The sequence below is a fragment of the Bufo bufo genome, chromosome 4, assembly GCF_905171765.1.
Source record: "Bufo bufo chromosome 4, aBufBuf1.1, whole genome shotgun sequence".
NCBI lineage: Eukaryota > Metazoa > Chordata > Amphibia > Anura > Bufonidae > Bufo > Bufo bufo.
Genome location: NC_053392.1, coordinates 533,507,796 through 533,525,476, shown reverse-complemented (window position 1 = coordinate 533,525,476; position 17,681 = coordinate 533,507,796). Strand labels below are relative to the sequence as shown.

At 40.8% G+C, this 17,681-nt stretch overlaps 1 protein-coding gene across 2 annotated transcripts in view; it reads right to left on the bottom strand.

Annotated features, from left to right (window-relative positions):
• Positions 1-17,681, bottom strand: part of PLCB1 (phospholipase C beta 1) — an 895,755-nt gene that overhangs the window by 295,549 nt on the left and 582,525 nt on the right. For both annotated transcript variants that reach the window (XM_040429862.1, XM_040429863.1), the window contains exons 10-11: positions 17,075-17,221; positions 2,851-3,008 (exon numbers count right to left, since the gene is read on the bottom strand). In XM_040429862.1, coding sequence (XP_040285796.1) covers positions 2,851-3,008; positions 17,075-17,221 — 305 coding nt within the window. The remainder of the gene's footprint in view (positions 1-2,850; positions 3,009-17,074; positions 17,222-17,681) is intronic.

Sequence of the window (17,681 nt, the reverse complement as noted above, 5' to 3'; positions counted from 1 at the left end):
AATTAGAAAAAAAAAGGAAAAATAGACATATTAGGTATCGCCGCGTCCGTATCAACTGGCTCTATAAAAATATCACATGATCTAACCCCTCAGATGAACACCGTCAAAAAATAAAATAAAATAAAAAGTGTGCTGAAAAAAACATTTTTTTGTCACCTTACATCACTAAAAGTTCAACACCAAGCGATCAAAAAGGTGTATGCCCCCCAAAATAGTACCAATCTAACCGTCACCTCATCCCGTAAAAAATGAGCCTCTACCTAAGACAATCGCCCAAAAAATTAAAATAAATATGGCTCTCAGACTATGGAGACACTAAAACATGATTTTTTTTGTTTCAAAAATTATATCATCATGTAAAACCTACATAAATGGCATTTATGTCCATTTTAGGCATTGTTACATTGGATCCGCAAAAAAAAACAACGGATGGCATACGGATATCATTCGTTCTTTTTTGCGGATCTGCAATTTGCAGACCGCAAAACACATACGGTCGTGTGCATGTAGGAGATCAGTTTCTGCACAGTATTGGAATGTATACAGACGGATCTCCGTACAGTATAAGGCTACATGCACACGAACGTTGTTTGTTTACGTGTCCATTCCATTTCTTTTGCGGACAGGATGCGGGCTTATTCATTTCAATGGGTAAGCAAAAAACACGGACAGCACACCGTGTGCTGTCTGCATCAGTATGTCCGTTCCGTTGCTCCGCAAAACAAATAGTGCATGTCCTATTTTTTCCTAGTTTGCGGACAAGGATAGGCATTATTACAATGGATCCACAAAAAAAACGGATGCCATACGAAACGTCAATCGTTTTTTTTTGCGGATCCGCAATTTGCGGACCGCAAAACACATAAGGTTGTGTGCATGTAGCCTTATTCCAAATTTCTGAACGAATCGACTTCGGATGAAGCATCTAAAGCTTGCTTCACTCAACACTAGTTATAAGGTGAAAGGCCTATTGCACACGACTGTATGGCTTTTTCAGTGTTTTGCGGTCCGTTTTTCACGCATCAGTTGTTCAGTTTTTTGTTTCCGTTTTGTTTCCGTTTCTGTTCCGTTTTTCCGCTCCATTTTTCCATATGGCATATACAGTATACAGTAATTGCATAAAAAAAATTGGGCTGGGCATAAAATTTTCAATAGATGGTTCCGCAAAAACGGAACGGATAAGGAAGACATACGGATGCATTTTCGTATGTGTTCCGTTTCTTTTGCGGACCCATTGACTTGAATGGAGCCACGGAATGGGATTTGCGGGCAATAATAGGACATGTTCTATCTTTCCACGGAACGGAAAAACGGAAATACGGAAACGGAATACATACGGAGTACATTCCGTTTTTATTGCGCACCCATTGAAATGAATTCGTAAAGAGGGTTGTTGAGGCTCACCTAGTCTTGTGTTGGAGGAAGACACGGACATACGCCAGGAACTAAGCGATATCACAATATCTAATAAAGAGGAGAAATCCAGCTTCCAAACAACGTGTTCAAGCTTTAATAAATAGGTGCTTTAAAATCCAACATGTACATCCAAGTCTACGCGTTTCAGATCATTCCACACAGATCCTTACTCCTCTTTATTTGACATTGAAATGAATGGTTCCGTATACGGACCGTATACGGAACGCAAAAAGAGTATGTATCCGTTTCTAGTTACACAATAAATTTCCCTCCATGTATTCTTTCCCAGAAACAGCACCACTCTTGTCCATGGGCTGTGTTTGGTATTGCAGCTTAGTCCCATTAAAGTGAATAGGGTGAGATGCAATACTAGCTACGGCCCAAATACGACTGGGCTTCAAGAACAACCCCCATTATGAACCATAGAGAGCTGCTCTATATTATTTTTAGGTTGAATGGTCCGTGGTATCCCGGCCTGGATTCCTAATGACAGCAGGAGCGCACACCGTCATTGGTTGCTATGACGCCGTGCGCTTAATGCCGCCGCTGCACTACAGTAATACACTCGTATGATCTATACGAGTGTATTACTGTAATGCAGCGGCGGCATGAAGCGCACGGCGTCATAGCAACCAATGACGGTGTGCGCTCCTGCTGTCAGCAGGAATCCAGGCCGGGATACCACGGACCGTTCACGGCCACGGAACACGGCCGTGTGCATTCGGCCTTATTATTATTATTATTATATGAACGGCTCTTGTTCTACAGACTCAATTACATGGATGATCATTCATCTTGTTGTTCAACATGTAACATTACTAAGGCTGCAGTAGAGAAAATTAGCGATCAGCCACGACTTTTCTTAGCAAAATCATCTGTTTACCTGGGGCACTGAGAGCAGAACCGATTGCCCCAAGGGCCGCAGTTTTACAGGGTTTCTCTCTGATGAGACAACCCCTTTTAAATATGTGTTTGCACTAGAAAATGCTGTAAGTCTGAATCGAAGACCATTACCCAGATGTTATTTCTACATCTTCGTACAATTGTATTAAAACATGTTGAAGGTTATGTTACTATTTCTCACCATTCTTGAATCATCCTGGTCACTGTGGTGGCATCTTAATTAAAAGTTATTGGTTTTGTAGAGACTTGTGCTAGGGAATGTCAATACCTTTTCAGCAGAGTTCTCTCGGACAATTAAGAGCTAAGCAATAGAGGTGGCTTTCTCACCATGACATACAAAGAAACCAGCAGTGACTTTTAATTACTTTCATGTGAAGCAAGCAGTACAGTTCTAACATGCATGCCATATAACAGAATCTTATCTTTATACACTTCTGTAATAATGTTCTGCTTTGTAAAGGGCATAATCATAATGACATTTATGACCAGAGAAATATAATTACTATATCTAATTCGAAAGAAGGCTTGTACCTTAAAAGATATTTCAGTGGTCATGGTAAACCCATGTGTGATCACCGGCTCTTCCTCTGCGGTACGCCCCTTCCAGCAATCCAATTCTACACAACGGCATCCAGCTAACAGCACTTGACGATACATCTCAACCGAGGAGTTACCTGCCAGCTGCCCAGCTAAAATATAATAAAAATGAAAGAGCAATTATAAAATATATGTATTATCAGATATTTTGTTTTGAAGGTATAATAAAGGGATATTAGTAATAAGAAAAGGAAGGCAGTCCAGCTCACCGAGTCTGTGGCTCCAATGTATCTGACCACACATATAGGACATTGCATAGGAGGCCGCTTCGGCTACGGATACAGTGTACCAAACAGAGAAAATCCAGTGGCATGTCCATAAAATCTTCTACTTCATGATATCATAATAAAAGCATAGCATTCAAGTAGCATATCATGGCCAACGCATTTCGGGGAAAAAAAAATGCTAACACTAAGGATAGCATGTGTCTGTCGGAAATGTGTAGGCCATGAAGTACTACTTGGATGTTATTCTTTTAAGGTGATCTAATAAAGGCAAATATTTTATGGACCTGCTGCTATGTTTTCTCTGTTTTGTATATAAAGGGCTATCAAGCTCATTAAGACTTAGGCATCAAATGCGTCAGTAAAGTCTGCCATACACATTCAATACCTGTTGGGCAAACTTCTGACTTCCCTATACACATACACCTTTGGTTTGGTATGGTATGTGTATTCATTGGGGAGAAGGAGGAAAGCCACTGTCAGACACTTCTGGAAGCAGCTTATCTCCTGGGACAAAAAAAGGATCATGTAAAAATATTTACTTGGCCCGATCCTTCTCTCCCCAACATCATCTGTCGGGAGGGAGTTAGGAACTCTGCATATACATTAGACTGTTGGCCAAACCTGCAGTTGTCAGTTGGTTCAGCCGATAATACACTTATGTGCATGGGGAGGGGTGTATATTTTGCATTTAATACAGATTGTGTACTATGTTTCAGAGCTTATTGTAAGACAAAACCCTACCAATGAGATAAGTATCCTAGCCAAGAAGTCCAATATTGCAACATATTCCAACAATAGGACTACACCTAATGTACATGCATATGAGTGAGATGCAAATAACGCTGTTGCTACATTACCCCACAGTGCCTCCACAAGGGTCCATTTAGTGCTTAGGAAATACAGTGCTTTGAAAAAGTATTCATACCTCTTGAATTTTTCCACATTTTTTCACATTACATTCACAAGCTTAAATACATTTTATTGGGATTGTATGTGATAGACCAACAGTAGTAAGGCTACTTTCACACTAGCGTTCGGAGCGGATCCGTCTGATGTTTCATCAGACGGATCCGCTCCGATAATGCAGACGTTCGCATCCGTTCAGAACGGATCCGTCTGCATTAAAACTTAGAAAATTTTCTAAGTGTGAAAGTAGCCTGAGCGGATCCGTTCAGACTTTACATTGAAAGTCAATGGGGAACGGATCCGCTTGAAGATTGAGCCACATTGTGTCATCTTCAAGCGGATCCGTCCCCATTGACTTACATTGTAAGTGTGGACGGATCCGCTCGCCTCCGCACGGCCAGGCGGACACCCGAACGCTGCAAGCAGCGTTCAGCTGTCCGCCTGGCCGTGCGGAGGCGAGCGGAGCGGAGGCTGAACGCCGCCAGACTGATGCAGTCTGAGCGGATCCGCATCCATTCAGACTGCATCAGGGCTGGACGGAAGCGTTCTGCTCCGCTCGTGAGCCCCTTCAAACGGAGCTCACGAGCGGACAGCAGAACGCTAGTGTGAAAGTAGCCTAAGTATATGTGAAGTGAAAGGAAATGATACATGGTTTTCAAAATGTTTGATAAATACAAATCTAAAAACTGTGGTGTGTATTTGTATTCAGCCCCCTGGACTCTGATACCCCTAAAAAAAAATCCAGTGTGACCAGTTGCCTTCAGAAGTAGCCTAATTAGTAAATAGAGTCTAGCTGTGTGTAATTTATTCTCAGTATAACTACAGCTGTTCTGTGAAGGCCTCAGAGGTTTGTTAGAGAACATTTGATCAAACAGCATCATGAAAACCAAGGAACACAACAGACAGGTCAGGGATAAAGTTTGTTTGGGAAACAATGTGTGACACCTACATGGTGCTGTTAACAGTTTAATGGCTGAAAGGGAGGTGACAGGCTCCTTTTAATCATGCCTTGCGTAAGCCTATATCCAGCGTAAGATAAACATAAAAAAAAAAATTAAAAGGGGAAACTAGATGAGCTATCTGGTCTTTTTCTGCAATCCTTCTTCTATGTAACTATGTATCAGTGACAACCAGTTACTCAATCTGTCTTACAAATAATAACCTAATTATGCAGAAAGCTGATCAGAGAAATAATGTGAAGTTCTTGGATCCAGATGGAAAATATCTATTCCTTCCTCTCAACCTGTTTGATTGCCAATGGCATTACACTTCTATCTAACGATCTATTTATCTATCTATACAATAAAAGTGAAACATTTATTTAATTAAAGGGGTTTTGTCACTTCAGCAAATAGCATTTATTAGGTAAATACATTTAATACAAGGCACTTACTAATGTATTGTTATTATCCATATTGCTTCCTTTGCTGGCTGGATTAATTTTTCCATTACATTATACACTGCTCGTTTCCACGGTTACGGCCACCCTGCAATAGTAGTGGCCGTGCTTGCCTATGTGAGCTCCCACAGTCCCGGCCATCAGACAGGCCAGCACTTTTCCCAATAGTTTGCCTGCACGGCCCCGCTAATGGATTGGAGGGTGGTCGTAACTATGGAAACGAGAAGTGTATAATGTGATGAAAAAAATAATGCAGCCAGCAAAGGAAGCAATATAGACAATAACAATACATTAGTAAGTGGCTTCTATTAACTTTTTGTACATGATAAATGCCACTTGCTGAAGAGACACAACCCCTTTAAAGAGATTTATCTATTAAGAGTTTAATAAATACTTACCAGTGACCCTCACTATTTATTTCCCATATAGTAATGGGCCCTTTGAGTCCACTTAGGCAAAGGAATCAGAGTGTGCTCCCTCTGTACTCCCTATAACTTTCTGTTGTAGCTAATCAAAACCTTCACAACACAGGATACTAGAAAAGAGTGCCCAACTGGAATATTTTTGACCATTTCACATTGGTATACCTTTTTGTCAACTGTATTGAAAACTGTAGTTGACTATGCTTTAAAACAACTGGATGCAACAAAAAAAAGCTGTAGCTCAGTAATGATCAAGGGTTGGGCTCCAGTTGTAGTCATCTGAGATCAGAAACGCTGCTGAAGCATGGAGCTTTAGAGACAGAGAGGACTCATGTTTGCGTGGTGCCAATGGGTTACCATGGCAAACTGGGGTCTAAAATATGTCCTTAAGTCTGTCACAGGCACTTGCCTATTTGGCTATGCCAGAAGCATGAACAAATGGAGGCTGAAGGGGGTTGTAATGGTAATAAAGTTAAAGTGTGCATCCTAAAATGTTGGCAATAAAACCTACACAACCTGACACACACTGGCAATAATGATTTGGAATCCTAGCAGGACAAAAAAAATTCAATTAAAAAAGTAAATCTTGGTTAAATAAGGTTTAATTAACCCCCATCCCCCAAAATATTCCCCTTTTGTTTTCACAACCATCAATAACAACATATTGGTTAGAGTTAAAATAAAAAAATAATATATGAAACTACACAGTTCATGGGGTAAAAAAAATTATGGATTTGTTGTTTTTCCATTAAACCCCCACAAAATTATTTGAAAAAGACAATATATAACTGTATTTTTCAGACTATAAGATGCACCTAGGATTTGGAGGAGGAAAAAAAAAGAAAAAAAATACATTCCCCATCAGACCTCAGAGCAGACCTCCAAATTAGATCCCATTCTTGATCAGACCAGAGATCAGACCCTCATCAGACCCAAAATCCTCATCAGACCCCCAAATCAGACTCTCATTCTTCATCATACCTCAGGTTATACCCCCCTCAGATAAACCTCCCATCAGACACAACAACCTCCATCAGCCTCAGAACAGACCCCCCCAGCCTTCATTAGCCTCATATCAGCCCTGCATCAGATCCATCAGCTCTTATCAGACACATATAAGATCCTCAATCAGACCCTATCAGCTTCAGATCAGACCCCACATCCCCAATCAGCCCCCATCAGCCTCAGATCAGCCCCCAATCAGACACCCCAGCCCCCATCAGACTTAGATCAGACCCCCAATCAGATCCTATCAGCCACAGATCAGACCCCCCAGCCCCAGTCAGCCTCATATTGGACCCCACAGCTACCATCAGACCTCAGATCAGATGTTTAATATATATATAAATAAATAAGCTTACCTCACTTGCTCCAGATGGTGCTGCAGATCCAGGACACACTGCTCCATTGTTTCTTCCTGGTCCCGTTGTGTACTGTGACCTGACAGTGCACAGTGTCATGTCATAGTGCACGCCTATGTGCACTACATCCTGATGTTGTGTGCGGTCAGGACACAGTGCACAGTAGGACCTGGAAGAAGACCAGGTAAGGTGAGTACAACCAGTGCTGCGCTGCCCTCACCTCCCTGTGCCTCCGTCATGCTAATGAACACTTCTATAATGGAAACGGTCAACCGCATTCAGACTTTAAGATGCACTGACACTTTTGGCCAATTTTTTTGGGGGAAAAGTGTGTCTTATAGTACAAACAATCCGGTATATGTGCTCCAAAAATATACCAGTAAAATCTACAATTCCTCCGACAAGCTGTCGATGAAAATTTTTTTTATGGGTCTTGGAATGAATATGATGATACAAAATTGCATATTTTTCATAAAAATATTTCTATCATGAAAAAAGTAGTAAAACTCCTAAATAACAAAATTATGCATATTTGGTATTACCATATTTCTACTAACCCGAATAACAGTTAACTTTTACACCGCATGATAAACAGAGCAAAAAAAACAAAAACTGTACATAGAATTCCTGTATTTTTTATAGAGGTTGAAGTTAAGTAACGTTTCTACTTAATTGCCAACTTATCCCATAATAATAATAAAAAAAGCTTCTTGAATGTGACAATGAAAAAAAGAAAATGAAATGGAATTATACAAGCTGAAAGGTCTGAATGCACACATTTAAAAAGAAAAGCCAAGACCCAATTGACAACTCCCAGCTACGATTTTATTTTATTACTATGATTCTCATGACATGGAGGAGCAAAGTCTATTTCTGACAATATTAAAATGCATGTTTCTCACCTATTAATTTCCTCCAATTACATACCAGCTGTCTTGTATTTGCTGGCTACATGTATAGCATGCTCTGTAAATAATTTGGCAAATGTTTTGCCCAAAATTATATGCTCTACACAGGGTAAAACGTGAATATAAGAGTGTCAGCTGAAAAGAGAACAGATTAATGTATACCCCGATGATTTAGGCAGCTTGCTACAAACAAAATGAAACATCTTCTCGTTTAGAGATCTGGATGGTAATTATTCCACGGAGACAAATCTTCAACCCCAAGCCCCAATGGAAGAGTATGTTATAATGGATGTCACAGCCCTGATTATTGGTCTGTGACTTACAGGACAGATTGCCTATAGCCCATTGAGTTAATATGCCAATTGTGGTGATGTGTACAGTATAAGTGCTGGGAGGCGTGTATATCCCACCCAGATACCTCAGCTGGGTGAGATAACTGAAATCCAGATAGCTGCAGTGGTTTCAGCAAAGTGTAGTTTGCTGAGATAGTTTTGTCTAGATGTTGTTCTGGGCTGGATTTCATGTGGACGGATGGATAGGTTTGGTAGTGGGATCTGCCAATCCACACCCTTCCACTACATGTATTGTCTTTTGCCGGAGGTGATCCCAGATGAGGCCTGCTGCTGTGATCAAGGAGGGATAAAACAACCCTCTGTGTATGACTTGGGGGGAGAAAGGCTGAGGAAGCCTGAGAGGCTCTGTGTGGTCTCAGCCAGGAGGGCTGAGGGGCCACGAGGCTTTGTAAAGCCTGAAGTTTGGGGGGCCCAGCAACGCCTACGGAAAGAGGGTCACACAGTCAGAGTCGGGAGGTGAGGTAGAGACAACACGTGTATTAGGTAGAGCCCAGGCGGGCAGGTGTTTATTTTCAATGTTTATTTTCAATGTTTATGTGTGTAATGGTGCTGAAGTGCCAAAATAAAGCACCTTTAGGACCTGAACCCCGTTGTCAGAGGAGAAGTCTGTGATTGCGACCCCCTGAGAGAGCTATCCCTTACACAATATACAATTATGTGCATAAAAAAATGGTATATACTATATACCGATCATTCATAACATTAAAACCACTGACAGGTGAAGTGAATAACACTGATTACCTCATAACAATGGCGCCCATCAATGAGTGGGATAGATTGGGAAGCAAGTGACTAGTCAGTTCTTGAAGCAGATGTGTTGTAGGCAGGAAAAATGAGCAAGTGTAAGGATCTGAGCCAAATTGTGATGTGACTGAGTCAAGCAACTCTAAATTTGTGGGTCTTGTGGGATCTTATCAGTATGCAGTGGTTAGTACCTAATAAAGGTTAACTAAGGAAGGACCATCAGTTCACAGGTGACAGGTCATAAGCATACAAAAAACCATGGAGCAAAGAATAAAGGTGGTCTGGTGTGATGAATCACGTTTTCTTTTACATCATTTGGATGGCCATGTGGGTGAACCACTTACCTGGGAGAAGACATGGCACCAGAATGCATTGTGTGATGAAGGCAATCTGACAAAGATAGTGTGATGCCCTGGCAGAATGTTTTGCTGGGAAACTTTGAGTTCTGATATTGATGTGGATGTTACTTTGTCATGTACCACCTGTGAGGGATGAGAATCCATTTCGTATAAACATGTCCTCCATCTAATGCATATGTGGAAAAATGAATGAGCCAGCTGTGAAGACATGGCAGCTTCTGTGTATACAGTCGTGGCCAAAAGTTTTGAGAATGACACAAATATTAGTTTTCACAAAGTTTGCTGCTAAACTGCTTTTAGATCTTTGTTTCAGTTGTTTCTATGATGTAGTGAAATATAATTACACGCACTTCATACGTTTCAAAGGCTTTTATCGACAATTACAGGACATTTATGCAAAGAGTCAGTATTTGCAGTGTTGGCCCTTCTTTTTCATGACCTCTGCAATTCGACTGGGCATGCTCTCAATCAACTTCTGGGCTAATTCCTGACTGATAGCAACCCATTCTTTCATAATCACTTCTTGGAGTTTGTCAGAATTAGTGGGTTTTTGTTTGTCCACCCGCCTCTTGAGGATTGACCACAGGTTCTCAATGGGATTAAGATCTGGGCGGTTTCTAGGCCATGGACCCAAAATGTCAACGTTTTGGTCCCCGAGTTATCACTTTTGCCTTATGGCACGGTGCTCCATCGTGCTGGAAAATGCATTGTTCTTCACCAAACTGTTGTTGGATTGTTGAAAGAAGTTGCTGTTGGAGGGTGTTTTGGTACCATTCTTTATTCATGGCTGTGTTTTTGGGTAAAATTGTGAGTGAGCCCACTCCGTTGGATGAGAAGCAACCCCACACATGAATGGTCTCAGGATGCCTTACTGTTGGCATGACACAGGACTGATGGTAGCGCTCACCTTTTCTTCTCCGGACAAGCCTTTTTCCAGATGCCCCAAACAATCGGAAAGAGGCTTCATCGGAGAATATGACTTTGCCCCAGTCCTCAGCAGTCCATTCACCATACTTTCTGCAGAAGATCAATCTGTCCCTGATGTTTTTTTTGGAGAGAAGTGGCTTCTTTGCTGCCCTTCTTGACACCAGGCCATCTTCCAAAAGTCTTCGCCTCACTGTGCGTGCAGATGCGCTCACACTTGCCTGCTGCCATTCCTGAGCAAGCTCTGCACTGGTGGCACTCCGATCCCGCTGCTGAATCCTCTTTAGGAGACGATCCTGGCGCTTGCTGGACATTCTTGGACGCCCTGAAGCCTTCTTAACAAGAATTGAACCTCTTTCCTTGAAGTTCTTGATGATCCTATAAATTGTTGATTGAGGTGCAATCTTAGTAGCCACAATATCCTTGACTGTGAAGCCATTTTTATGCAACACAATGATGGCTGCACGCGTTTCTTTGCAAGTCACCATGGTTAACAATGGAAGAACAATGATTTCAAGCATCACCCTCCTTTTAACATGTCAAGTCTGCCATTTTAACCCAATCAGCCTGACATAATGATCTCCAGCCTTGTGCTCGTCAACATTCTCACCTGAGTTAACAAGACGATTACTGAAATGATCTCAGCAGGTCCTTTAATGACAGCAATGAAATGCAGTGGAAAGTTTTTTTTGGAATTAAGTTAATTTTCATGGCAAAGAAGGACTATGCAATTCATCTGATCACTCTTCATAACATTCTGGAGTATATGTAAATTGCTATTCTAAAAACTTAAGCAGCAACTTTTCCAATTTCCAATATTTATGTAATTCTCAAAACTTTTGGCCACGACTGCAGATAGCTACAAGGCCAAGGTAAGCAGCTCCCTTGTTTTCGTATCAGAGTTTGACATACAAGAGAGATTTACAGTGAGGAACAGAAGTATTTGAACACCCTGCGATTTTGCAAGTTCTCCCACTTAGAAATCATGGAGGGGTCTGAAATTCACATTGTAGGTGCATTCCCAGAATTAAAAAAAAAAAATAAATCTGTAAATCACATTGTATGATTTTTAAAGAATGTATTTGTCTTGCACTGCTCAACATAAGTATTTGAACACCTAATATTTGGTACAGAAGCCTTTGTTTGCAATTACAGAGGTCAAACGTTTCCTGTAGTTCTTGACCAGGTTTGCACACACTGCAACAGGGATTTTGGCCCACTCCTCCCCACAGATCTCCTCTAGATCTGTAAGGTTTCGGGGCTGTCGCTGAGCAACACAGAGTTTCAGCTCCCTCCAAAGTTATTCTATTGGATTTAGGTCTGGAGACTGGCTAGGCCACTCCAGAACCTTGATATGCTTCTTACAGAGCCACTCCTTGGTTATCCTGGCTGTGTGCTTCGGGTCGTTGTCATGTTGGAAGACCCAGCCACGACCCATCTTCAATGCTCTGACTGAGAGAAGGAGGTTGTTGCTCAAAATCTCACAATAAATGGCCCCATGCATCCTTTCCTTAATACAGTGCAGTCGTCCTGTCCCTTTTGCAAAAAAAGCACCCCCAAAGCATGATGTTACCACCCCCATGCTTAACAGTAGGGATGGTGTTCTTGGGATGCAACTCATCCTTCTTTTTCCCCCAAACACGACGAGTGAAGTTTAGACCAAAAAGTTCTACTTTTGTCTCATCTGACCACATTACTTTCTCCCATGCCTCCTCTGGATCATCCATATGGTCATTGGCAAACTTCAGACGGGCCTGGAAATGTGATGCCTTGAGCAGGGGAACCTTCCGTGCAATGCATGATTTGAAACCATGACGGTGTAGTGTTCTACCGACAGTGACCTTTGAAACTGTGGTCCCAGCTCTTTTCATGTCATTGATCATCTCCTCCCTTGTAGTTCTAGGCTGATTCCTCACCTTTCTTATCATCAGTGATACCCCACGAGGTGAGATCTTGCATGGAGCCCCTGTCCATGGGAGACTGACAGTCATCTTTAGCCTCTTCTATTTTCTTGTAAATTCTTTTATTTTGAAAAGCCTCTTCTATTTTCACCAAGCTGCTTGGCAATTGCCCCGTAGCCCTTTTCAGCCTCCATGATTTCTAAGTGGGAGAACTTGCAAAATCGCAGGATGTTCAAATACTTATGTTCCTCACTGTATTGATAGCTACAAGGCCAAGGTAAGCAGCTCCCTCGTTTTCTTATCAGAGTTTGACATACAAGAGAGAGTTATGTTCCTTCTGAGTTCAGGATGTACTGCTGAAGAATGTCAACTTTGATATAAGATGCTCCAGAAACATTTTAATTATTAGAATTCTGATAGTATGGTGTGGAAGTATTGCCTTTTATGAATAACCAATCAAATCATTAGTTTCGCTTTCCACCCCTTTGGTGGTGTGCCAGATTTGTCTGTGATTATCTGTAGTGTTATAAAAATGTATGCTTTTGTGGAATAAATTGGAGAGAATTTGATTCAGCAAGTGTGTCTGTGTCGGATCTCTGAGCGCTCATAAAGAAAACTTCAATTAGGACCCCGACAATCACAGAGGTGGGGGTTTTGCCCCAACACCACCTAACTAAACATTGCTGAAGAGTAAATGTAGTACACCCCTTTAAGGCAGTGGTAATTCCTTCAGCAGGAAATTGCGTCCTGAGACACTGCAAAAAGTGTTCAGGAATGGTTTGATGAACATGAAAAGTTAATAGTGTTGACTTGTCCTCCAACTTCTCCACATCACAATTCAACTGACAATCTGTGGGATGTACCGAAAAAAAAAACAAGTGGGTCACAGCTAATGTCTTTATGCCAGGGACCATAGGACACCTTCATTGGTGTTGAGGAGTCCAAGCCTCCATAGGTCAAAACTATTTTGTTGGCACAAGGAGAACCTAGACAATATTAATGTGAGACAGTAACAGGAAAAGTGATTGGGGATTGTTATATTTCCCCAAGATTCCTATCATATGTGTACTAGGCTTCAGGAAGTATATATCTCTTCCAGGGAAAGCTGGATGAGATGTAAGTGATACAGGAAAGCTGAGCATCCCTAGCAAAAAGTCATTTGCTAATGGCTATTTTCAGGCCTGGATTTTATTATGGAATTTTGGTTAGGTTGCTAGTGGGGCCTATCATTCCCTTCCTGAGCAGTTAAAAAAAAAATTGTAATGCAGTCCAGCTCATCACTGGGCTACTTAGGTGCAAGGTGTGCACTAGAGAGCGAGGGAGAGCCAACTGAGGAGACAAAACCTGTCTGAAGTGACTGTTACTCTGGTTGCTAGCCTCAAAGAGGACATGTGCTCTTGTTGTGAGGTGAAACACTTTAATATAATTTTGTTTGAGTGGTTGGTAGTAAGACACTTGTATATTTATTTTTAGTTAGCACTGGTTGATTTGTGTTTTAATGTAAAGGCTACACGTTTATTTTGTGTAACAAAAATAAAGAACAGGCAAAAACCTGTATGAAATTTTGAAATGGACTTCTGTATCACGGTCTATGACTGCATTTGATCCCATTATGCCTACTTACTACTGCGCTAATTCCCACTATGTATATACAGTATATATATCAGATCTGAATGTGTTCTCTTTGTGCATCATTATAACACCTAGACACTGTACAAACACTTACTGTAGTCCTATAGATACAGTAACCTAAAGCTATTAAAATTAGTTATGCCTAATGACACCAGTTCTGCTTCACCTGAATATCACAACATCTTACTAAATGTTGCTAAAATGATGAATATCCTGGTTAATGCCAGTGCATTGCCTAGATGGACGTTCCAGCATTTCTGCCATTTATTAGGACAGTTGCATTTAGGAGTTGATGTTTTCTTACAAAGAAATTTCTGACATGTGGTTTGCATTTCTTTATTTGACATTTTATAACATACTTTTATAAACTGCTGTTGCTTTTGTCATCTCTTCATAAAGATACTGCTTATAGGCAACCTGAGAAATAAGTGATCTCTGCAGAAGCCCAGTATCGCCAACTTTCTATAGTTTGAGGTTATAAATAAGATCAGGTAGTCTGACTTTCTATTTGCTCTGTGTCATATTTTTAAAACAGAAAGGAATGGCTCAGTTTACATTATTTACCGTACCTTGTTACCATAGGTTCCCAGATTTGTGTCTTTGATAAAGCGATATTTTATATACAGTAAGCGCACCCATTTGTTAAAACATTTGTGTGCACGGGCCCTTATTCTTCTCCCTGCATGTACTACTGTATTTGTTGCCCTGTAAGACACACTTTTTTCCCCCCAAAGGGGGGGAAGTGTCAGTGCGTCTTATGGGGCGAATACTAATGAGTGCTTCCATTATGAAAGCGCTCATTAGTACGGTAGGACCGGGAAGCGGTGAATGCAGTGCTCCCCTGGATCTGTACTCACTTCCTGGTCCTTGGCTGCTCACTATGCTGTGACTGCGCACATGAGGATGTCGGGTACAGCAGGCTCAACTAGAAGAATGTACATGTGAGGAGCAGCGGCTAAGTTAATTGTTAATTGTTTTTGTCTGCTCTGTGGTCTGCTTGGAGGTCATTCACATTGGCAGTAATCTAAAGTCTGCTTGGGGGGGTCATTCACATTGGAGGTCTGATCTGAGGTCTGCTTGGGGGTCATATTCACATTGGGGGTCTGATCTAAGGTCTGCTTGGGGGTCATTTACATTGGGGGTCTGAATGGCGGGTTCCTATTCACATTGGGGTTGTCATCTGAGGTCTGATTGAGGTCTTATGAACATTGGGGGTCTGAGCTGAAGTCTGATAACATTGAGGGTCTGATTGTGGCTCTGAGGTGAGGTCTAATTAACATTGAGGGATTGATCTGAGGTCTGATTTGGGGTCTTATTAACATTGGGGGACTGTGCAAAGATCTGATTAACATTGAGGGTCTGATTGGGGCTCTAAGCTGAGGTCTGATTAACATTGAGGGTCTGATTGTGGCTCTGAGGTGAGATCTGATTAACATTGGGGGATTGATCTGATGTCTGATTGGGGGTCTTATTAACATTGGGTGTCTGGTCTAAGGTCTGATTAACATTGGGGGTCTGATTGGGGGTCTTATTAACATTGGGGGTCTGTTCTAAGGTCTGATTAACATTGGGGGTCTGATTGGGGCTCTAAGCTGAGGTCTAATTAGCATTGAGGGTCTGATTGGGGCTCTGAGCTGAGATCTGATGAAAAATATTTTTTTCTTATTTTCCTCCTCTTAAACCTAGTTGTGTCTTATGGGCAGGTGCATCTTATAGAGTGAAATATGGTATTCTCTTGTATAAGGCCACAGAAAAACTGATATGGAAAAATGGACAGCTTCCATGTGCATGCTGTTTTTTCTCACTCCCATCAATAAGGACTATTCTCATCCACAAAACTAGAAAAGAATAGAACCTGCAGTGAAAATCTGGTATTCAGCACAAAAAATTGTGAAAAAAACCATGCATAGTCCTGTTGACTTGACTTTGGGTTAATGTGCTACGCATTTTAAAAACCAAAACACTGAAGAAAAACATGGTACATGAGGCCTAAGTTTTGTCTTGTCTTCCTTTGTTCTTCTTTCTACTGTTACTGTTTCACATACACCGTAATTTATAATTGTCTTTTTTCCTTTTTCTCTGCCTAGATATTAGACATGCTGATGTTATGTTGCAAGGCTCTTCCTATGTAGGCCATTTACAAATAGGGTTATTTGAGATATCAGTGACATATGCCATATGTCAGAACATATGTTTACTTGGTTTTATGTGCTGTTCATGTCATGATTACATCAACTTCTTATCTGAAATGTTTTCATTTTAAAGCTGTGCCAGATTTAGAAAACCATTTTACTACCTTTTCAGAGATACTACCTTTTCAGAGAATTCTAACAATACAGGGAGTCTCAAGTTTAGGACCACAAGGATTATAACCCTAGTGATGCCACAATGCAAAAACAATAAAGCTGATGACCACATTTAGGAGCCAAGGAATTATAGTAAAAGTATATCACAATGCATTAATTATACACAAAATGATGTCACAAAATGAAATAATTATGTCACAGTACATGAAAAGTAAACTGAACACAGGGTTACAAAGGGTTACTGCATACAGTGATGTCACATTACTGTAATAATACACACAGTGATGTCACAGACCAGTGATAATGTAACAGAACAGGAACAATAAATATAGTGATGTCACAGCTCACACCAAAGAACCACAGTGATATCACAGCACAGGAATAACACAGAAATAATGAATACTCTGAGGTTACAGTACAGAAATTAAGCATGGGTATTTTCATGATACCAGAGTGTCCTCTTGTCTTGATGCCCAGTTGCAACTGTAATATCCCCCCCCCCCTCCCTCACACCGTTTATTGCACTTGTTTTCAGAAGACTTATCTAAGGTATTTTTGTTGGATAAGACTTTTTATACAAATAGGTTCTTAAAATTACAAAACAATATACCACTGGGGAAAAAAAATAAGTGCTCATATAATTAGGCAAAATAAAACATATTTAAATAAGTTGCATAATGAAAAAAAAGATCATAAGGAGTATAAAAAAATCTCACCTGTGAGGTAAGTGTTGTGTGAGGAATTAATAAAATAATGAGAGAGGGGTTGAGACATATCTTCATTTAAATCCAGTTTCTCAGGTGGAACAACTCCATTTTCTTCTCCATTGAGATATCGTATGAATCCTTCAACTGAAAGCTGACCTGGATGAAAAAATATATATATTATCCAGTATCCAGGCATTCCACCACCTTTGCAACCATTTTTGTATTTTTCTATCACATCTGAAGAGAAACTGAAGGCAACTTTGCAAATGGACTCTACCATTTTATGTCTACAGCTCTTATGTACACAAACACATCTCCATGGTAACAGACTGCAAACAACTTCTTGTAGTCTGATCTAGCAGTCATACTTCCTTCCATCTGTTGGATAGAAAGAAGTAAAGGACAGAGTAAGGGAGTAAGACTGCTGGATCTGCATGAATGCACAGGGCTTGGTTTAATGTGTTACCTTCGAGACCGATAGATCTGTACATGAGCTGTAGACACAAACAGATGGGGCATTTTAATATAGACTATTTGCACAGTACAGTTTTGACTTTAGATACATTGGGAAAAAAGGCTTACAAAAATGGACAGATGGTTCCGCAGCTGACCAGTT